At 39.5% G+C, this 23,340-nt stretch overlaps 1 protein-coding gene across 4 annotated transcripts in view; it reads right to left on the minus strand.

The window, feature by feature from the left end:
* Positions 1-23,340, minus strand: part of ntrk3b (neurotrophic tyrosine kinase, receptor, type 3b) — a 352,741-nt gene that overhangs the window by 58,500 nt on the left and 270,901 nt on the right. For all 4 annotated transcript variants that reach the window (XM_074666174.1, XM_074666172.1, XM_074666173.1 and 1 more), the window contains one exon: positions 9,607-9,795. In XM_074666174.1, the coding sequence (XP_074522275.1) occupies positions 9,607-9,795 (189 nt within the window). The remainder of the gene's footprint in view (positions 1-9,606; positions 9,796-23,340) is intronic.

Here is a 23,340-nt window from a genome sequence, read left to right on the forward strand (position 1 = left end):
CTTTAATTTAAAGGGGTTTTTGTTTGGCAGCCGTAGCTGCCAGTCATTTACCTTTATTTTCACAGTTTTTTTTTTTTTTTTTCTTACAGTGTTGATAAACCCAAACCATTCCTGTGTGGAAGGTTTTACTAATTGGCTGTGTTTTTTTTTTGTTTTTTTTTTAGCAGATAATATTACCGTGAGAGTCTGTAAAAACCTATTCCACATGGTTAAATGTTGTCACTGAAATGTCATTGAAGTAAAGGTTAGAAGGTTTTATCACTTCCTTCTCACCCAAGCAGGCATTAGAGTTGCCCACTAGATGGCTTTCTCACCAGTGTATCAGAGAAACCCCACTAACTGTGCTGTAATCAGCTACAGAAAAAACCCAGCACTTCTTATATCTGGACTACATTTCAGTTTAATTACTCTGCAGCTCTCCCTCTCTGTGTTTCCTGGCAAACAGTCTCCTCCACTCTCGTCTCATCACATTTGTGTGTTTTTTGGACCTCTCATGAATTGTGTGGTTGTTTTTTTATTCTGATTAAAACACAATAAACGACAGACTGTAAGTTTGCTGATTTTTAATTATGAATTTGTTGGTAATGCTGGCTCAAGGATGGAGATATTGGATGGAGATTCTCCTTTTTTTCCAGTTCTCGTGTGACTGAAGGATGTCCACATTGTCATTCAACAGATTGTTCAACCAGCTAGTCTGTTCAACACACCTGGTTGCCAAACATTAAGGGATGACTCTTAACCTTGCACACTTTTTGATTTCAGATGCAGCACATTAAACTGATTATTCAGTGACTTGCTTAAAAACTTCTACTTGGAAATAACATTGTCAAAGTCACTATGTTTTCATATAAAGAAAATCAATGCAGCTTTACTGGAGATTTCACCTTTCTTAACTCTGAACATACTTTTGCTCCCCTGATAAAACCTGCCGCCTACATCCTCTGCACCTCAACCTTCCACAGAGGCTGGGTACCGTGATACTGCAGCAGCAGCCATTGCATCCTTGAGCCAATCAATGTTCACTTCAGTGACATCACTTGATGAAAAATATTGAACTTTGTACAGATCCATACAGAATAGGAAAAGTTTTAGACACCCTTTTATTGTCTGTAGACACAGAAGTGCTTCTGATGACCTTTAGAGAAAGAGGGGAATTGTAAAAACCTCTTTTGCACATGGTTCAGATGTTCTGAGTCCTTGGTGACAGATGTAAGCTGGACCAGGCTTATCTGTGTGTTTTGACGCAAACGGATCAACACCTTTGAGCAAGTTCAGGCCGACAACTCGAGCTGTTCTGTTTTCACACTCTTCAAGTTTGGTCGTCTATGTAAGCTGCAAGTTTTCAGACCTCTCAGCGGTCACTGCCCTGCACCAGTGCTGAGTTAATGCTTTCCAGCCACGCCACCTCCACAGCATCCACCTGCAGGCTCTGACTGGGAGGTTTTGGATATTATCTCATCACTATTCAAATTTTTGCACATAAAATAAATTAGTAAGGATGAGTAAGGTCAGAGCGTGGCTGCCAAATACAAATGATTCTGCTGCTGCAACACACATTGAAACCACTCCTACATGACTTGTCTGGCTGAGCTGACACGACTTATCTGTATGTATGTGTGTTTATTGTGTGTAAACTTTTTACTGTCTCCCTAGCTGGATGCATTTGCCAAGAGATTCATGGTTTGTGTGACATTTAAATTAAATCCACAACACCACAGTGTATTTCAAATGAGAAATAGCCTCTACAGAGGATTAAACTCAGTCCGTCCCTAAAGCCACAGCACTGAAGAATTGTTGAACCCCCCTTTTGTACCAGCCTCTTCCTATTTCCTATTTACTGGATGTGAATATTTCATCTGTGTCTGTTGTATTCAGCCGCTAAATACTCTCTGGCCACCTCATTCCTTCACACTGATGGGAAAGAAGAGACCGTAATGGGGTGTGAGCATCGACAGTGGCGAGGACGAGTTACTTTAACCTTCAGTTTCCTCTGCAGGCGGACTCAGTCTGCATCCTGCAGCCTATTTACGCTGAGTGGCACACTGAAAAGCCCTGAGATTAAATCTCCATCCCGCAGCTCAGCATCATTCATTTGTCCCAGCTCACCTGAGGCCTCGATGCCAGCAAACATTCTCCCTAGAGGCTGAGCGGGAACGCAGCACCCAGATTTACTCAGCTAGTCAGGTCAGGCTGCTTGGGAGCACAGATGTTTTGGGGGCTTTGTTCTGTACCTGTGTGTATATATGTGTGTTTGTGTTTGTGTGTGTGTGTGTGTGTGTGTGTGTGTGTGTGTGTGTGTGTGTGTGTGTGTGTGTCTTCTGGCAGCGTTCCCTCGTCTCAGTAAGTGTGTCTCTCTTTCTGTGTGTATACCTAAAGATGTGTTTTCTTCGGTCACTTGCCAGCTTTGTTCACCCGTGTGTGAGTGTGTGTGTGCTCTTTTCTGCCTGACAGCTTCTCTGAGTGTGTGTGGTGGGTCAATCAATGCGTCTCTTGGTCATTGACAACTTGTCTTTTGCAGGGTGGATGCTTTGACATTGAGAAGCGGCTCAATCAACACACTGAGGACATCCTGCACAGCTCTCCTCTCCTGCAACAGATCAACATTCAGCTACTTTGTTCACAGAGTTACCTGTCAGGAATTTTAATTCACTCGGACAGTTTTTGTTCTCTGGAACCAAAATAAACCCAGCAAGACAACATGCATAAAATGTTACCACCACACAAAACAAAGACCCAGCTCGTGACTCCGATCAATGCTGCTGGTTCAAAGAGGAATTCACTTTGACTGAAAATCACTGATGAGACTTTATTGTCATATCACATGTGGCTCACTGAGTCATTAAAGGAAACCCGTCTGAATGAATTCTCTGTGATGCAGTTTAACTCGTCTTTAGAAAGGAAACACCACAGGATGTTAGCAGTTAAGTGAGAGTCACTCATCCGGTTGCTAATAGCACACAGAAAGCTCTTTGCCGTTAAATTCACTGTAGCACGGGGACTCTGAGTGTGTTGGCATCATTGGGTAACAACGACATCAACACCAGCTTTGCTGTTGACTCTCAGTGGGAATCTCCTCCTAACCTGCTGCTGCTGCTGGCTCGCTGCCGGCTCGTGTTTCCTGTCGCTGAGTGTGCCTGTGTGTATAAGTACATATGTCGAGCTAAGCTATAAGGAGAAAAAATCCACTCACAAAACCACCCATAAATCCTCTATGTTCATTTCAGTGAGCTCTGAAATTTTGCCAGTGAGCTGTTATTCAATTAACATAAATCTTGTGTAAATAATAATTATCAACACAAAGGAACTAACATGTTTTTATAGGATGGAAAATGCAATGATAGTATCATATCATTGCTGTAAATCTCATGATCACAAGGTTAAACTGAAGTTATTTGTTAATTCTTAAATATCTTATACATTAAAGTCCGTTTGCATCAAAGCAGTCAATGTCAATGTCACATTTATTTTATGTCAAATGGTATTTAATGGTGTCAGCTTTCTTAATGATGTTTTATTTCATAATGACACATTTAAAATCACAAGTCATTTTTATGACAATGGAGCTGTCATCAATGACTTTACCCTCCAGCCAATCACATGACCCTACCTGCTCGGCACTCAGTGCTTCAAAAGCACTAAAAATATTTTGGCAAAGGATACAAAATTAAGTTTAAGGGGGCCGTGAGGACTATCTGGAAAAGTGAGTGTTTTTTCCAGGATAAAGATTGCATTTCCCACTGTTGGGAGGATGTGATTCTTGGTGAGGCATGTATTTATTTTTGAAAATACTTTTTTTTTATCTCTATGTTTCTTTGTTCAAGAAACTGGAAACAAAGTGAAGGGGCAGTGTATTCATTTGTAATTACATAGAGCTACTGTTAGAAAATTTTGTAACCTCAGTTTTAGAATAGTTTAGGAGCCAACTTAAATAACGCTACTTACAGCCAGGGATGGGTACGGAATTTGGTACTTTCATGAGTACTGCCCAAATTCTGTCGAAAGTACCGGGTACCAATTCACATAAAATCAAAAGGTACCAAGTTTAGGTACCTAAACACATTCTCGTAATTGTAAGGGAGTGGAAGAGTGGGGTATTTTCCATACTGGGCATGAACACAACATTGCAAGGTTATGTATTGAAGTATAAATAGGTTAAATTGAAAATATTTATATATATATATATTTCATTATAAAACCAATTGATATTTCTTACTACATAAACGCAAAAAAGTACCAAAAATTTGTACCATTGAGTACCAGTACCAATTGCCCGATACCGGGCATCAGTACCATATCGTTTCCAATGTGAAAGGTAACCATCCCTACTTACAGCCCATTGCTCTGAGACTTCTGTAACATGTTGTGTTAGTGAATCCTAGTTCTGTCCTACCAGTGCTCATTTACCAATTCCAATCTCACCAAGCAGAGCTAACGTAGCCTCACTCTTCATTTTATTGATAGACTCTCAAGTTTGAACAGACCACTGCAGAATAACTGCTGACTGTGGGTTGGAATGAACATTATCCCAAACAGCCTAACCTGTGTTTTAGCTCATGCTCTATCACTCTCCTGTTCAGATTTCTTCCGCTCTGACATACTTCTTCTGTCAGATAGTTCAGCTCCAGTGTCCACTATTACAACATAATTAATTCAAGAAATCCTTCCAGCCGAGAAAAACACAGATCTCTCTTCTCAGTGCTAAACTTTGTTGACCAGTGTGGTTCCATCATGGGAATTCTTTGTGCCGTGAATCTGTTTTGGACTACCTGACCACAGGTACTGAGAAACAGCATTTAGACATCACCTTTTTAATCATGACTTACGGTCAGGCAAATAGCTAGAAGTGAGACTTTTTCAGTATCACTTAGAAAGTCTTCACAGGGCCTTCAAGGGAGAAGTAATACCCTTTCAAGTATAAAATCAAAGAAGACCTCAAAACAAAAGATCAATTATTTGTCCAACCTGTGTGGTAAGCTCTTTTAGTTGACTAAATGATTCACTATTCTAGTCACCAGCACCAGACTTACTGGTCTGTTTAACAAACTGTTTAAATTTTCAATATTGTGACCTGAAAAATGCCTGTCATACTGTGTCTGGACTTAACTAGACAAGGTTGAAGCTTTGGTTATGGCTGCCATAACTCTATCATGCTCTATTAATCAGATTTAAACAAACACACAAGCTCTAGTGCCATGGTGCTGTTTAGCGATGTTTGATCCATAAATGGACATACAGCTGTGTTTGGCATTTTGTTGTTACCCTACATGATGACTGAAGGATGGTGGTGCTACCTCTGCTAACATGTGCCACACTTTCATCTTGACATCAACCAGTTTAGAATGTACTCCTGGCCTTTATCAGGGTCACGCCCATGGGTCTCTGTGCTTCTCGAGAAAATTTAATGTCATATATCTTTAACAATGTTGGATTGTTGGTTTCAAAGTTATGTAACTTTAAATTGTCAAGCACGTCTGGTTGGCAATCGTAGTGTCAATAACTCAATCATATTTCTACAGTAACTTGATGGTTTTCTGAATCAAGGAGCTTTTTTGCACTTAAGCTGTTTTGCTAAATGAGTGTGCAAGCTTCCTAATAAGCTACATTTTTCAACAACAAAGGAAAACAAACTGCAGAGGATCAAAAGATAATAAAGGGGACATTTCACCACTATCATAAACTAAAGTGAGGATAAGTGGCATAATAAGCAGAGAGCTCAGAGGATTGGGGACAACACTGTGGGCCCTTTTATAAAAAGTAATGTTATAAAAGGAGATCTCTCTGAAAGAAAGCAAAAAAAAAATAAATGAACTCCAATGATGCTTTAATGATTTACAGGTAAGAATGATATGATTAATGTTCTGATGATTTTCATTTCCTCAATCATTTCATGATTTTTGTTTCACTTTCACAATTAACAGAGTTGAATGTTGTAGTACATTTCATTTTCCCCACTTAGTGTACTCACGTAACGACACATGCAGGGATAAAATTGAGATTGATTTCTTTTGACAATAACATCTCCCTAAGCTCGCCCTCAGTGTTATTGCTGGATTAAAGTTTCAGCATTAAGTACACTTAAGCATTAAGTACTTTACACTCGCTGCTCAGGGGAGGTTCTTAAAAAGTCTACCAACACAAAATAGTTATACTTGACATCTTAGAGGAGAGGCATGCAATCCACCCTGAGCTCTTAGTCCCTACAGATACAGAAAATAAATGTTTCTCTTAAAGCAGAAAAAATACACTTATGTAAATTAACTTTGGTAAAATGTTAAACATTTGGTTTATTCTGCTGCGTAAGGAACTGTATGTCACAATTTTTCAGTCAACTTTAATAAGTAGTTTAGAGTTAATACAGGTAGAAAGTGAAGTATGTGTCATATTCCTTATTATTCTTTCCCTTTTTTGTCTTCCATTATCAGAAGTGGGAGTCATATATCTGTTTATATATATATATATATATATATATATATATATATATATATATATAGTGAGTCTTTTAATTTACTCTTGCTTCTACTTAGCTTCTTGCCACCTTTGCAATTTGAAACCAATTAACAGACAGACACTTTTAATTTACACTTTAATTATGTTTCTTTCTTTACTTACTGTTTTATATGTGTAGTTATACTTCATATAGATAGGAAACAGCAGTTCTGTACTTTTTTTTAAGTTGCTGTTTTTTATACCTTGAGGTCTGTGTGATGGGATCTTCAGTGGATTTTGATGTTGCCTATGGGAGATGAGTTTTCATCAGATTGCACCTGGCATCAGTTAGCATCTTTTTGTGCTCTCTCTACATGAGGTTCATATTTTCTGGGTTCTTAGCAGAGCAAAAAGCAGCACATCTTGTACTTCTGAAGTAACAAATTAAAGTATGTTGTTTGAGTTCACCCTGCCTCTAGGGCTTTTCCATTTCAAACCATAATTCATGGGATCGTAGCCCTGGAACATGATGACTGCCTTTCAATCAATCTGCTCTGCATTTCCATTCATTTGCTGAGCTTTCAAGCTGCCAAACGACTCATTCCTTGTCTGCACTGGAAACATTTTAATCCTCAAAAACAGCATAATTATGTCTGTGTTTCACAAAAAGCAGGGGGGAGAGAGTCCAGGCTTGTCCAAGCCAGGAGTGAGACTGTGTTGGTTCAGTCCACGTGTGCTATCCCCAGTAACACGGATAACATTTAAGGCTTTACGCTATACTCAAACATCAAAAGCTATTGTCTAAGTTTGGCCGGCAGGATGTGACAAATCTGTAATTAAAATAGCAAGCTGAGTGATAAAACAAAGCCACTCGCTGGGAGACAGGGGATCCAGCGAGATATAGATCTGTCATTAGGCTAAAGAATTGTCCTTTGCCTTTTATGCCTTTATCTCGCTAATGCGGATGCATTTCCCCTGGATTGGCCTTTTTCAGCTCGTGGTAAAAATAAAAAAGGACTGATCTCATGAACGTCCCAATCAGTCACAGCTCGCCTGTTTACTGCAACCACGGTTGACCTCAACATTGTATCGAGAATGTGGACCAAGTGCATGACTGCATTTCATGTTTTTAAATCGGCATCAGAGCGACTACTGTGCAAACACTTTTCTCATAATGTCTCGATCTCTGCAGCTTGTTTACTGCTGCATGTGCGCAGGTTCAACTAGAGGGCAACTGCAATTGGATGATATTTTTGTCATTTGTCCGTGATTCTTTTCTCACCAGCAGCAAGGGCAGCCTGACAGCCAGGACACAAAGTGCTCAGTCTCTCCTCTATTACTATTACACTGTTGGTACAATCCATAAATACGACCAGGACTGACTTGAAGATCAAATATTTATGAATAAAACATCTCGTAAGGCACACTGGAATTACTGGTGTGAGCTCTGCAGAAGACTACTTCCCATTACATGCACCTGTTTCAATCCCAGCCAGTATCACACTCTCTATCCTCTTCCTCCACTTTTTGGTTATTGTGGGAGCTGATTTCAAAATGCAGAGAAGTCGACAGCTGGGAACTCCATAAATTACCCAGAGGACTGGAGGTGAGAGCAGACTGGGACTGACCAGCACATAAGTAAAGTCCTGATGGGTACAGGTAAGGGGAAGTGTGGGCGTGTTTGAATTTATGTGTGACTGCTGCTTGACTGCTAAACTAGGATGTGTGTGAGTATGTGTGTGTATGTGTGTGTGTGTGTGAGGGAGAGGGTTAGGGAGAGACGCTGGCAGCCAGCTATTCTGCTGGATAAGAAGCTTTCAACTAAATGAATGAATACATTATGGATTGGTGGCCGTGCATCAATAAAGCAGCCGTGCTGTATCTGAGCGGGGTGACGCTCTTTGGTTGACACATGAAGCTGCAGGACAATCAGCCTGAGCAAGGCTAGCCAGAGTACAGGGACTTAACGGGCTCCTGGGCACCCAAGGGAACCCTGACTGGAGACATTTGTCAGAGCAGAAGGGAGGCGGAGTGGAGTAAAGGTGCAATATTGGCGAGATTCATCCTACCTACAAATCGGTACGCCTGCATCCACAAACATACATAGATTCATCCTCGCTGTCAAACACCTACACACAGGCTGTAGATATACACATGATACTCATAGATATTTCCTTTTCTGTGTGTGCACCCTGAGGGTAAAAATACATTTGTATTCAGCCAATGATCTTGCAGAGGCAAGAGCTGTTAGAGCCATTTTGTTTTCCCAGCCAATGGCAGAGAGCGGTGACCATTATGACCTTGTGATGAATCAAGGGTTCATTTCCTGCAAATGTACTTTTTCATTCATCTACACTGACTTTTATCGAGAGAATCAAACAACAGATGCAAACATTTCAGAGCCTCATGATCAGATCTGACCGGGCAGGAGTTTCATTCTTGTCCACTGTCATTTATTCATTAGCTCCAGATCAGATCTCCTGTGCAAAGCATGAGACGCTATAAATCAGTCAATGGCTGAACATTAAAAATTCATGCAATTCATAATTCATTAGAGCCGTCATTTATTTATTTATCACCCATAAATAGGATTTCCTTCCTTCTCATTGGCTCTGGCTCCTGTTAGCCTTACCAGCGGCCATTTTGAGAGTGAGCCAAGAGGTAAACACAGCGGATCTGAGCCTGATCGCATATGCTGCCACTCACACGGGAGGAGGGTCTTCTCCCTGAATAAATCCGGCTGGTGTCGTCTGGAAGAGGAGCAGCAGGCGCCAGGCTGCGGCTGGCTGCCGGCACAGTTGTTTTCTGCTGACTCTCTTGAGCAGTTGATGTAATTGTGAGTAATTAGGCCTTAAAGTGGTCTTGTCTCTCCCCAACCTGGAACATGAGTCCCAGGGGAGGCAGAGGCAGAGAGGAGGGGGCTGCTGTCTGAACACCAGGAGCTGATACACAGAAGAGAAAGCTGCTTTTTGTCAAAACAGATCCTATATGAAGAGGCTGGAGCGGTGCCACCAGATGCTTACACCATATGATCACACTCAGTCTAAGTCGGAGAATACTTAGCCTCATGTTTGAACAACAATCTGTCGAGAGTCTCTTTGTATTCCCATAAAGGGAGGTCAAATGATGTGCAATAACGGTCACCGGAGTTAATGAGGGATAAACTTCACAGGGACTTACGGGTTGCTGGTTTGTTGCAGTTGTGCCCGTGTCTGAAGTACTGCGGATTCTCCACCACAGGGATACGAGTCATCCCTATAACCACCGCATCAGGACCCGCATCCAGAGTGCAGGGGGTGATAATCCCATGGTTGACGTGATGAAGAGGGCTGGCAGAGTCTTCCTCACCACTGATCACTGCTACCGGACCTGGAAAGAAACAGAGAATAATAGATTCGTGAAAAGAGTTGATATGCTGGAATCATGTCAAGTCTGACTAAGGATGTTCACTAACACTGAAATAAAAGACAATTTTAAAGTTGTGGTTCATTCCTCATTATTTTGTTTTGTAATGAATTTGAGTTGTATTTTAAGTTATACTGAGGGTACAGACAAGCAGAAGGTGCGGGAGAAAGTATCTCTTGAATCCTAAATCAAGACAACCATTGATCCTGCTTTAAAGCCACGGTTTATTTCGGGAAACAAACCTTTAAAAGCCATTTTTTAAAGCCAGTGAGTTAAATGATTTAAAATACACCTGGAGGAAAATCTACAACTTATATTCAATGTACTGCCTGCATCAACTGAAAAATGATGGGAAAGAGGGTGTTTTTTCTTTACGGCCTCAAGCCAATATGAATAAGTGACAGTGGTTGCAGGAACTACTTTGTACTCATGTAAACCTTTTTAGCATTAAGTTATAGCTAGCTCCAGGTGTGTTCTGTCTCCCTGCCTGGGATGACCAAACAAGCATCACATCTCTTCTTTCTTTGCTGACTCCCTCTTACAAATCATTCTGTATGTTCCTCAGAGATCTCTCAGATACAGACTTTTACACCACATTATCAGTGAATACACAGCCTCTACAGCGCATAACAAGAGAATATGTCGATCAGCACATGGACAATTCTCTCCCTCTCTCCTTTGTCATTGCACTTTTACCTCCTTAATGACTGCAGAGGTTTGTGCGTAACACTGTGCCAGTTTGCATCTGCCTTTCAGACATGCTAATTATAGACGCAAAAACAGTGGCTGCTAACAGTTTCATGTGTGGTAAACAAGCTGCAACCTCCAGTCTTAGAATATGAGACAATGCAAAAGTGCTAAAATCTCCTATTTCTCGAGTGATCGCTTGAGGCTGCTTATTCATCAGTATATAACCTTGCAATGCTGTGTTCATGTCCAGCATGGAAAATCGGCTGCTCTTCCACTCCCTCACAGTCACAAGGATGCGTTTAGGTAGCTAAACATGGTACCTTTTGATTTTACATGAATCGGTACCCTGTACTTTTGACAGAAATTTGGTCAGTAACTATATAATTGGGTACCCATCCCTACACTTCTATATTTCATCAAATGAACTTTAGGCAAAAAGCACAAAAGAAAGAGTCCTAGAATAAAATATTGCAGTCTCTTTGGAGTCTCATTTGGCCAAAACTTTAATTCTGTTTTTGTCGTTAGCCACGTCTATTACATTTCCATGAGACCACGACTACCTGTGAGCATCTGATCATTTGTAATCATTGTAAACATCTGTGTGTTCAATCCTGTGAGAATCAACTATTTTGGGATGCACAGAGGTCCTCTGATAATATAAATCCAGCATGAACTGCCATCCCAGTAATTTGGGGAGTAATTGTTTTTGAGATTGTTTTGAGAGAAAGGAAAGCCAGGGGTGTGGGTCTAAAACAAACTGCTCAGTTACGTGTCAGCCTTAAACTTTATGAGACATGATTCTTTGTGGAAACCTGTTTTGTTTTTTGTTTTCACATATGCACGATGGGCTGTACTCTGTAAAGAGTGAACCACCTGTGACAAGGTAAATGTTAAGCAGCACCTTAGGGTTTTGAATTAAAAATGTCATAAACAAATAATTAGAGGAAATACTGATCTGTGCAACACTACGAACCAGGTGATAATAAGGAGAAAAGCAACAGCTGCTATTGATATCCTCGAGGTTTTTGGACATTTTTAGTGGCAGTTTTTAGAATTCATAAGATTTCTTGACAAGAAACAAACAAATAACAAAAAGTGAAGACGAGGTAAGCTGGCACGATAATCAAGATGAAACCACTGATGAGCTGCAGCCCCAGTATTTTCATTGATTTGTTCATGCAACATTTCATCTTTTCCTTCACTTTAAAACACCACAGTATTATCTAATAGATCTCTTCTGGTGGAAATCACGGCACCACACAACACATTCCTGCAACAATTTCCCTTCCTTTATAAAATTCAGAAGAAGCCCCCGACATGACTCCCTGTCAGCGGATGTGATGTGGTTTCCTGTTCCATCACTGCTGTGTCAGAGGCGACACACAGCCCTGACAGGTGCAATCTTCAGAAGGCTGCGAGGAGAGCAGGCAAACACAAAGTGCACACAAAGTCAACAGCCAGCGGTCTCTGATTCAGTGGAGCTGTGACAGTGAATCTGTTTACCCACAAAGCCGAGTCCCTCACTCACTCTGGCAACACAGTAAATAGTAATCAAGGCCCAGTCATAGCAAATTATAGAGCCGGAGAGGTGGAGGGTGTGGGCTGTGATGAAGTGACACATGTGTGCAATAATTTATCCACAGCATTCACTCTCATGTAGGGCTTTCATATCTGAACACTGGCCTCCACTAGGTCACTGAACACCCAGGCAGCAGGGACAGGAAGTAATGTACAGCTCTAAATCTGAGCAGGAACATCTTTTAAAAAATAACATCAAACAGTTGCCATCTGATTTCAAGCCTAAGGTGGGTTTTAAATAAAAAAAGAAGAAAAAACTTGCAAAAAATGAATATGACTTTATTTTCTTAGTTTAAATGTAATGTTATCCAAGGAAAATAGTTGTAAAAAAAAAGTAAGTGGCAACACACAATATTTGGCAATAGTTAATGTTTGAATTTACTGTAAAATCTGTAATATAAATCCCAAAAGTGATAAGATCAAGTCAGTGTCTCAAAGGAAGGAAAATAAGTTTTCATACTAATGTAAAAAAAAGCTTAAATGAAAATGTTAATCCATCCTATAAAATGTAGGCTAATGGATTTAACCCTTCACTAATGAATATAGATTTATTCATTAAGGAAAAATCCCAGAGATTTCCCTTATCAGTTGTTGCACAAGTATGTCTACAGTTTATCTGTTAACCTACATTTATACCACTTACAGTCTGAACAAAACAGCTTGGTGGTACACTGTTAAAGGTTTAGCTATAGGTAGCTTAATGCAGAGATTTTCATACAGTGTGTGTCATTAAATCAGAAGTCATCCTGAGCAATGGGCCAGAGTCTTTAAAAAACGAGAGGAGTTACCTCAAACAGATCCTAGTATTATGTTCTGCTTTAACATAATATGGGATGAAATGAAACCTCATTGGATTGGAATCTGGCTCCGGATCGATGAGGCCTCTGGGGAACTCCTGGCCCTGCTACAGAGCTACGCACAAAAATCTCCCTCCTGATTCTTTGGGAGATGAAGGTTTTCTGAGCAGTGAGGGGGAAATTGCACTTCTTGACTTCAGAACATCCTAAAAATTGCATTTATGTTACCTGAGTGATGAAAAGGCCTGCCGGCCTCTGAGAGGGTTTTTATCATCCGAGTCGTTGCCTCTGCACTGAAAGGGATTCAGGACTGGACATTTTCCCTCAAACGCCTATCTGAGAGTAAAGTTCCTCTCTATTAAACCTGAGCTGATTTATTCAGGAGAACTGGAAAATGAAATGAGCTGACTTTTGGCTGCTTTTCAACTCTTTTCATGTCTTATCTTTTTCACATTTTTTTTTTAGTAGTAATGTGGTTTATATTAAAGGTATATTCATCCATGAAGTGAATTCAGGCTTTTTCTACCTGAGACTGAAAAAAAGCCTAGATCATAACTCTGGGTCATAATGTTACTTCAACCTGAGGAAATAAGAGATTTGTATCTTAACATTAAAAAAATTAAACTATTAGCACAGGGGTCTGCAACCTGCAGCTCTGGAGCCACGGGCATCTTTTTTAGGCTCATTGTAGTGGCTCCCTCTTAATTTGAAAAAAAAAAATAATACAAAAATAAAATAAAATAAAAATAAAAAAAAATAAAAAAAAATAATAATAATACTACAAAAGAGATAAATAAGAGTTAATTTTTTATTAAATACTTTTTTAATCTTTTTTGCAGTTATCCTTAAGTTTAAGAACTTACCTTTTTATTATCAATTTTAAAAGTTCAATAACTTTTTTAGCTGTGTATATATGTGGCGAGAAATTAGCAAACAAAAAGCATTTAACGTTTAAGGCATTTTTAGAACAAGAACAAATAATTATTATATCTGTCTACTCTTTATTGAGCAGCTCAGTTGTTACTGTATGATTTTCAGATATATAGCAGAGTGGGCTAGTTTTTATTTTATTGATTTTACACGGATATGAAAAGGAGTCAATAAGAACTGCATGTTTTAATGTTAAGTTAATTTTAAACAGGCAAACTAATCTTCTTTTGGGGGTTTTCTTTTGTTATGTTTTTTATTTGGTGGGAGAGGGGACAAAATGGCTCTTTTGATGATCAAGGTTGCAAACCCCTGTATTAGCATATCTGCTCTAATTCACGTTTGGTGCACAGCAAATGCCAGCAGCCTTTAGCTTAGCAGAAAGACTAAAAACAGTTGCATTTAAAGCAACAAAAGGCTACTAAACGTAACCTCTAAAGCGCAATTCTTGACACTTGAAATTATTTGTTAATTTTCCACAAAGTATAAGAACACATGGAGGCTGTTTTCTCTTTGAGTCCAATGGAGCCATGCTAGCTTCCAGCGTAATGCTAAGCTAAATAACCAGCTGATATGATTAAAGCTTTTTCACTCCATGGATGTGTCTCCATGTACTCATCCTGCAAAGTGAATATGTGCATTAAGCAAAATGTCAAAGCATCGTGTGTGTGTGTGTGTGTGTGTGTGTGTGTGTGTGTGTGTGTGTGTGTGTGTGTGTGTGTGTGTGTGTGTGTGTGTGTGTGTGTGTGTGTAACACATACTGTTAAATTAAATAGTTTTGCTTCCCTTTAATCCAGTTTCGCTCACATCCGGATCTCACACAGAAGTTGGCAGGAATATAATTGATCTTTAAAGACCACGCTACCAACTGCAAAAAAAAAACATCATTCACTGAACATGTTCTGAGTAACAGACACCACTTTGTCCAGGGATTCCTTCTGGAAAAGTCTCAGATCACTGTGGCGTGCCGTCGTTTGAAGATTAGTTAAATCTCATTGCTCAAATCCTTCTACGCTTTGCCAGCCGATGTGTTTCTCAAGCAAACATCCTTTTACTTTTCTGTGGGAAATATGTCACCGCAGCAGAAATCCCCCCATTATTTTCAGAAGACACCTCGGACAGTTGGATATTACTCAATGTTCCTTCACGTACAGTGTTGAAATCCCAGAGCTGAGAGTGTTTTATGTGTATGTGAGGTGCAGATCGCAGGTGCATTAGCTAATTCAGCCAAATCCATTGATCAAGTGTGACATTTGCATCATCTGTTTCTCTGAGTTTAGAAGTCAATCCAATTTACTCAGAGGGAGCAGAAGCATCGCCGCCTTTCCCTCCTGGGTTTTAAAATGGACTCGTTCATTAAGGTGTCGTCCAAGTGCCGGGCCAGCGGGTCCATCTGGGACCAGGACTCAGTGATGAATTAAAAGAGCAAGAAAAACCTCTGAACCAGCCACCTCTCAGACACAAGACGGCTTTAATTTATCGGCTTTGCCACCTTGTGAGGATAATCAGACGTAATCAATAAAGCTCTCTCACATACACACTTAAATCATGACTGCACAATTTATACCATCCGGTTTACTGCTAGTCACACATATTGCTGGTGATGGATTGGCAGTGCATTTAACACGATAAAGATTACACACAAAAGATACATACTGGTCATTATAAACATGCTAACCGGTGCCACCTACAGGAATAAAAAATAGTGTTAACTGCAAATTTCTCACTATGTTCAGCTGTAAATTTTGAATGCCTTGGTCGACTTAGGAGATGTATCACCACTCAGAATGTTTAATTTGATCAAAAGAGTTTAATAATCTTGTCTGTGTTTAGTGACCGGGGACAAATGGGCAATGAAAAACAGAATACTGTGAGGGAAATAAATGAGTGAAAATTTTTCGCATGAATATAAGTATTGATATGGTATTCATATCTCACTATCAGGTAAAGGCTATTTTGGTGGTAGAACCTGTAAAGAGTCCACTCCCAAAAGTTCAAAGCCAAAGGCTGAATTTTTCCAGGTTTATTTTTATTTTTATTTTTTTTATTTTTTTAACACAAGTCTCTCTGAGATAAGTCATTTAGCTGCCCTCCTCTACAATGGGGATAATGGGAAATAAAATAATTTTTTGTTTTTTTTAGTGTACGAATTAAAATATCCTTCAGTCATTATACTGGCTTTGGCTGTGAGTGGAACAGTGCGCGCTACACCTGACTTTGCCCTGACTTCTGCCTCCCAGGCCTTTTAGAGCTCAAAATGCAACAAAGACCCAAAATGTGATAAGAAAAAAATGTAATAAAGCCTGAAATGTAATCAGGCGTGGTTGATAACTATGATGGGACAAAAGTTCTGAGTCTGGAAAAAAATAAAAAATAAAATAAAATAAAAATAAAGTTGTAATACCCAAAATGTAATACGTGATCCAAAATTTCACAAGTTGTTATATTTTGGGGTAGAAGTTATTATGTTTTGGACTCAGTATTGTTACATTTTGGGTCAGTTTTTACATTTTGGGTTGAATAACATTTTATTTAATTACATAATTTTGGGTTGTTGTTACATTTCAGGTCATTGTTGCATTTTGGGCTCTGACAAGGCTGCTTACAGCTTCCCCCCTTTTACCTAACTGATGAACGTCAATGTAGTTGTATGTATCATGACAAATAAATATTTAAATATATAAAGAAACAAAAGAAAGAAAGAAAGAAAGAAAGAAAGAAAGAAAAAAAAAAAGGGAAACCTCTGCTGACACTGCTTTATAAGTTAACTATCAAAGAGGATGGGTTTTTATCATCAATCAAGTAATAATTTTAATGTTATATTACTCAAAAGTATGTTGAACAGATTTACTCATTTCAAACAATGTAATATCAATATCTGAAAATTTTCAGTGCATCTAATCCTTTAAGGTTACAAATGGTGTAAGTCGTGTTTTTCTATGTCTTTTGGTATCAATGTTTGTTCTCCTCCTGTCTAGCAAACCTGAGGATAAGGAAGTGAAAAAGCCTCTGTACCATTTCTGTAGTCCACCTGGTGGAAAAACACAGCTTTTATAGGTGAATCAAATTGGCTCCCATGGTGACATAAGAAACGGAGTGATCTGAAAAGGCACGCAAGCAACACCAATGCCACTCCAACTCCTTAAGTGGTTCCAGTTAGCCAACCACTTGATCACGAATCGCTTACAATGAGCACAATGTGCAATAAACTCACAACAGCTCTCAAGCTTTATTAAAGCGGATGTTTTAATCATGGCAGCAACCCTTCAACAGTTTCCTTCCATGGTGCAGTTCAGGTTCTGGGTGGTAAAAGTAATGTCTGTAACACTTTGGTGTTTTTCTACCTCTGCATCTGTCTGCACTGATCTGCACTCTCCTTCAGACAACATTCAGGCAGCCAGGTAGCACAGTGCTGCGTTATCATAGCATCCTGCCCACTCAGATCACTGCGTGGATAACAAGGTTAGACTGACAAGCTGCAAATTCACCACTGAGACATAATTTGTGAGTTTTTTTAACAACAGAATGTAAAACCTGGCTTTGAGGACACCTACAGCATGATGTAAACAGCTTAAAATATCACTATTCAAGATTTTCGATTTCTTAATTTCCGTTGCCCCTACACCTTCCTCACCATCCCCCTTCCTCACTGCTGTGTGCTTTTTCTTCTCCTCAAAGCATTCAGCAGAAAAAATGCTTGACTCAACAGAACTTCTACATTTGACAGGATTTAATGTAAATCTGACACCTTAAACACACACAAATTTCACAAGCAGCAGCTATTTTCAAGGGCAAAGCACAAAGTCTGCAGGTGAAAGAGTGTGAAAATCAAAGACGCTCTCACTTTCCTTACTTGTAGAATGCACTTAGTAGCATTTTAGCTTCTGCCCAAGCCTCATTTCCACACAAAGTCTAATTTTTCTTCACCAAAAAAGACACAAAACCTTGCTGACTTCATTCATATCATGCAAGACCAAGTTTTAAGTCATCATATGTTGCTCTAAAAGAGCGAGACTTGCTTTGTCTCTTAAAATAAAACTCCACTGAGGTGTCTGGCATATGTAGTGGTTTCAGTGATATGAGAGCAAGACAGGATTTTTGACACTAACATGGCCATGGCAGACGAAAGGCGTGAGATGGGATGAGTCTTCTGAGGAGCTCAAACCGGACACTGGATGAGACGTGTCCATTTGGAGATGGACAGGATGGAGGAGGGTCGCAATGAATCCACACTAAAATGAACACTGACAGCAGCAGAGAGGAAGCAGGTTTACAGTTTGACAGCAGCAGGATGATCGGGATGTGATCAGCTGATTAGAAAAGCAGAGAGAATGAGAGGAGCAAAGAAACTCACAGGTATAAATGAATGAATGAAGCATAAATACACTCTTCCTGCTTGAACTTACACTATGCTTTAACTAAGGCTTGTAGAAACCTTGTGTCTTTTCATGAAAAAACACAGCAGCTTGTACGCTAGTTGGCACACACTGTAGTTTATTTTGAGTAAGATCCATACACAGACCAGCAGTTATTAATTCATACTCACTTTCTAAATGTGTTTTAATCTTCTGCTGAAATATTAGCTTAAACATTATTAAATACAACCCTAAGAAAAGTTGCATCATGATAGTAAGAAGCACTGGAGACAGGAAATTGAGGTTTCCGACCTTTTATCTGTCTGACAGCCCTCTTGATGTGTGTGAGGACATTAAATACTTTGGTCATGTCTTGTCTAATGACTGGACGGATGACAAAGACATCTATAGACAGCGTTGTAAATTATATGCTCAGGCGAACATGCTGATTAGGAAATTTTCTATGTTTTCTGTCCCTGTTAAGTGTTCACTTTTCAGGGCTTACATTACCCCACTCTACACTGCTCATTTGTGGTCTAACTTCAAGGCACTGAGTATGTAGCGGTTCAAAGTAGCTTACAACGATGCTCTGAGGCTTCTGCTTCATGTCCCAAGGTGGCATAGAGCCAGCCAGTTATTTGTGTCCAATCAGGTGCCAACATGTGAGGCTCTTTTAAGAAAGATGATGTTCAGTTTTATCTGTCGACTTGATCAGTCTGAGAACAACATAATAGAAGCCTTAGTCAGCCCAAAGAAAAGCTGCTATAGATTTACTTCTAAGCTGAGGCAACATTGGTGTAATAGGTTATATAAAATCTAATAGCTCTATGACCTGTACCTTATGTATCTGGGCATCTTTCTATGTATTACTGCTTACTTTTATGTCTGTTTTGTTTGTTTGTTTTTTTGTATATGGACCTGTGTCTGCAATAAAGATTTATATATTAGTCCTAGCACTATGCCCCCCTTTTAAAAACAATTGAAACAAAGAAAGCTCTTTTTCTTTCCTCTTGGAGTTACACCCTCAGAGGAAGTTTAAAAATTAGGGATAAGTCCTGAGGGAAAAATAAGCTTAAAAAAAAACTTTAAGAGACTAGTATGACAAATATCAAGTGAACAGACCATCAACTATACAGAAAGATGGACAGCACTTCTTTCATTGTATAAAAGTGAGTTCAAAATAACGTACGCTGACATTGTGCACTGGTTTCATATTGGTAGCCAGTGTCTGTGTAGAGAGATACTACCTTGCAAAAGGCACCACAGGAGTTGCAAAAACTGTAAAACAGTATGAAATAACCACATGTGAACACCTGGGTTTAAATAAACACAATGACAGCTAATCTCTAAACAGAAACCATGCTGGAGATAATTGCTCTTACGCATATCTTAAATTCATAGTTTGATCCATTTCTCGTTTGTTAACATGGAAGAGGCAGGCTGTTTGATAGGGTTTTTATTTTGGCTTCAACCTTTGGGAGCTTGTGCGTCATCCATCTTTTTACACAATTTATGATCCAGATCATGTCCAGCCACATGATCCATCGGTCGTTGCCCTTTGTATGAGGCTGCAATGGTGCTGTGACAATGGAGGTTGTGAATGACCAGGTCTATGCATACATGAACAGTTAGGTAGTCTCCTGCAGTGGGAGCATTAGTGACAGGTCATTTCAGAAATGAGGATAATTTTGATGTCAGTAAGCTGTCCAGAAAATGTCAAGAGTTCCTTTCTGAAAGGTAACTGTGTTCCTCCAGTGTCCTCCTCATTGCAGAATAGATCTAAGCCATTTTCCTATCTCTAACTTTTCCTTAGTGGTGTCTGCTGCAGGACCTTTTATTAGGGCCCGAGCCCCCGAGAATCGGGGGGCGAAGCCCTCTTGTAACTGTTAGGATTATTCTTCTTCTTCTTCTTCTTCTTCTTCTTCTTCTTCTTCTTCTTTGTTTCTGCCAATACAATGCCATTTTGCGTGCCTTTGGCTTGAAAAAAAGGCGAAATGACCTAGCCACAAAATTCAAACTCGGCGAAAAATTTATGATTCCACTGTCTCTGCAAAAATTCATCCCCCCTTGCGCCCCCTAGGGGCTTAAAACTGCAGCCCCTTGGTCTGCTTTGAGCTACAGCCTTGAAATTTGGTGGGTATAACAAGCATGCCCACATGAACAAAAAAGTCTCTTATGACTATCGTGAATTCTCAACATGAACTTCGCTATTAGCACGTAAACATGGGATTTTGACGATTTGTAGCCTACGCATTTGAACGAACTAGTCCTAGGGCTTTTGTCACAGCAACTCCAAACTTGGCATGTGTATACTACACACATTGAACATTAATAATCATAGCTAAATTTACAGAATTTTTTTCCGTTTGGCTAGGACAGCGGCTCAAAGTTCGGCATTTTTCAACTTTGTCCAATCTGCACCAAAATCAAGACACATGTTCAGTGTTAAGCCCTGGACACAGCCATGTCCCTATTCCTTCCAGAAATTACAACGCCTCCTGATGGCAATGGCCTGAAATTGCTAAAATTACGTTTATAGGCTATGTATTTCAATGAACTACTCCCAGGTTTGGACTAAGATGAACTCCAAACTTGCCTTGTGGAAACTACACACATTGAAGATGAACACTTACAATACAATTCTTATCATCTTGTATGGCGTGCCCACAAATGGCCGCCAAAGTTCACCATTTTGCTACTTCATGAAAATCTTAATAGCTCTCTTGTACAATGTTGGATCAGGCCCAAAATGCACACACATGTTAACTCTCCCATTCCCAACACATCCATATACTTCTTTTCATCTAACACTACAGCGCCCCTTACTGTTAACAGGAAGTAATGTCTTTTACTCTCTGATTTATAGCCTCTTCATTTTTTGCCATTTTCTTTTTCATTGAACTTGCAAATGTCTGTCACGCCTTCATAAAGCATTACAAATCAGCTCATGTCCTCAAGGTCAAGGGTGTGTCTATGGCACTAGCTTCACCTCGCTAATGTCAAAACACAGCAGGAAGTAGTAATAACTCAGTCATTTAAGGTCTAATTTCTTCCAAACTTCACACACACCATGAAAGTCCATCCCCCAACTCTTCTATAACCTCAAATCTCTGCTACTGCAATAGCGCCACCCACTGGAAATGCTTGATAATATTATAACATTCATTTTAACGTTTGCTCCAAATTTTACACACATGAAGTCACTCCCACTCCTGACTGCTGTTGACATGAATTACAGTGATAATGCAGCTCCCCCTATGGTACACTAATCATATCAACTATGCTTTCAATGTACCATGTATGCTTGCTTGCTGGGCGACAACCTCATCCATACACAGAGCTCTTGCTTGAGGCACATTTTGCTGCACTTAGGCTGCTTGGAAATTACCCCAAGACAGACCATTTTACGCGGGGCGAGGGCCCGTCATTGCTGCATGCAGCTATATTTTATTTTATTTTTTTCAGAATCTGTTTTTTTTTCCTGTTTGTTTTTTTCTGGTCTCACCTGCACATTTTGCACTCCAGCTCTCATTTCCCTTTTTACTGTGTTTTTTTTTTATTCTAATACTTTCTGTGCAAATATTCAGCACCATACTTAAGAAACAGCAGGGGTGTTTGTCTGTTGAGCAAGCTGACTTTTTGTGTTTCTGCTTCTAAAATGAGTGCTGAAGGTGATTCTCAGGACAAATAGGGGGAAAAAAAGGAAAAGAGAAAAAAGCCAGCGGGTGACTCTGTCGGGTTTTCCCTGTGGTGCTGAATAAATTGTGCAGAGTGTGATTGCTTCTGTTCCACCTCCTTGTGGTAATTATCACACAGATTCCTTTCAAAGGTAGTTAATTAGGACTGGAATTAACTTGAGGACATGTAAAATGAACAAGAGAACACAGGAAGGATATCTCACTTCAGTGAGGCCCCACTTCTGGTTAATGATGGATTGAAAAGCAGTTAAATTCATAAGTGTGAAGGTGGAATACAGAGGTGTCAAGGCAAACATCGTGCTCATGATAAAGGAAAAAGAGGACACAATTTTGAATTGGTTGTAATTCTGTGAATCCATCAAAGACGTGATTTTGGTACAAGTATGCATAAAGTTATGTTATCCTGTTAAAAGAATAACAAAAATCCACTTTTACAACTCCTTCAAAGAAGTTATTCTTGAAAACTTTGTTAACTTTAGGATTTAGGAAAAAAAACTCAAAGTCTCAAAAACATAAACAAACTTCAAGCTAAAAGAGAATGTTTTATTTTCAGAAAGGTTAAAATTTCAGTGCTGAAAAAAAGTGCTCTCATGCAAATGAGCCCAGATGTGTTTTAATATTAATGTTATTAAAAAAAATATTATAGATCTGCAATAATGTTATAAACATTAGTTATAAACTTGCTCTTATAGCGATCTTCAATCTGTGTAAGGGGCTTGAGTCTGATTGGCCAAAATCCTTTGACAACCAGGTAACATCAGGGGAAAACTGATCACACTTCATATCAAACCAATAAGTTGAAAAGGGCTTTGATAGTTAATCTCCTCTCTGCTGACATCACAGAGCGTAAGGTAAAGGAAGATTATAAGTTTCCATCTTCTACATCACTGAACTACCCAGTGACCACACCTTACCCCTTACCTAATGTGTCACATTGGGATCTTTTAATGGGTGTGATATGTTAGGGAGCAAATGAAATTATTGTACCTAAATCATCTGTTGAAATCACAGATAATTGTCTGGGTTTTGGATAGAGGTTTGAGTTGTGTCTGATCCTTCAAAAGATCTACTGGAACTGAAACTGTAGATAAAGTTACACAAAGTGAATAGCAGTTTGTTGGGTATGGGGTTATGTAGATGTACATAAGCCAAGGTTTCCATACTGATCCCTGACCACCACTAGCAGCACCTTCAATGGAACCGTTAGCAACTGGACCTTGGAGAAAGGAAAGGAGATGGCCTTGAAGAAAAACTTCACAAGTTCAAAGTGTTACATTGTCTTCCACGATTCCAGATCTTAATCCACCACAGCATCTGTGGGATATGACAGAAAACCAAGTCTGATCCATGAGGGCTCAAGCTCCACAACTTCTGGGACTTAAAGGATCTACTACTCATGTCTTGGTGTCAGATAACTCAGCACACTTTCAGGTCAAGTAGAGTCCACGTCTCATCAGGTTGGAG

Source organism: Halichoeres trimaculatus, unplaced genomic scaffold (genome assembly GCF_033239565.1).
Source record: "Halichoeres trimaculatus isolate MK-OKI-2021-1 unplaced genomic scaffold, fHalTri1.1 fHalTri1_scaffold_3, whole genome shotgun sequence".
Lineage (NCBI taxonomy): Eukaryota > Metazoa > Chordata > Actinopteri > Labriformes > Labridae > Halichoeres > Halichoeres trimaculatus.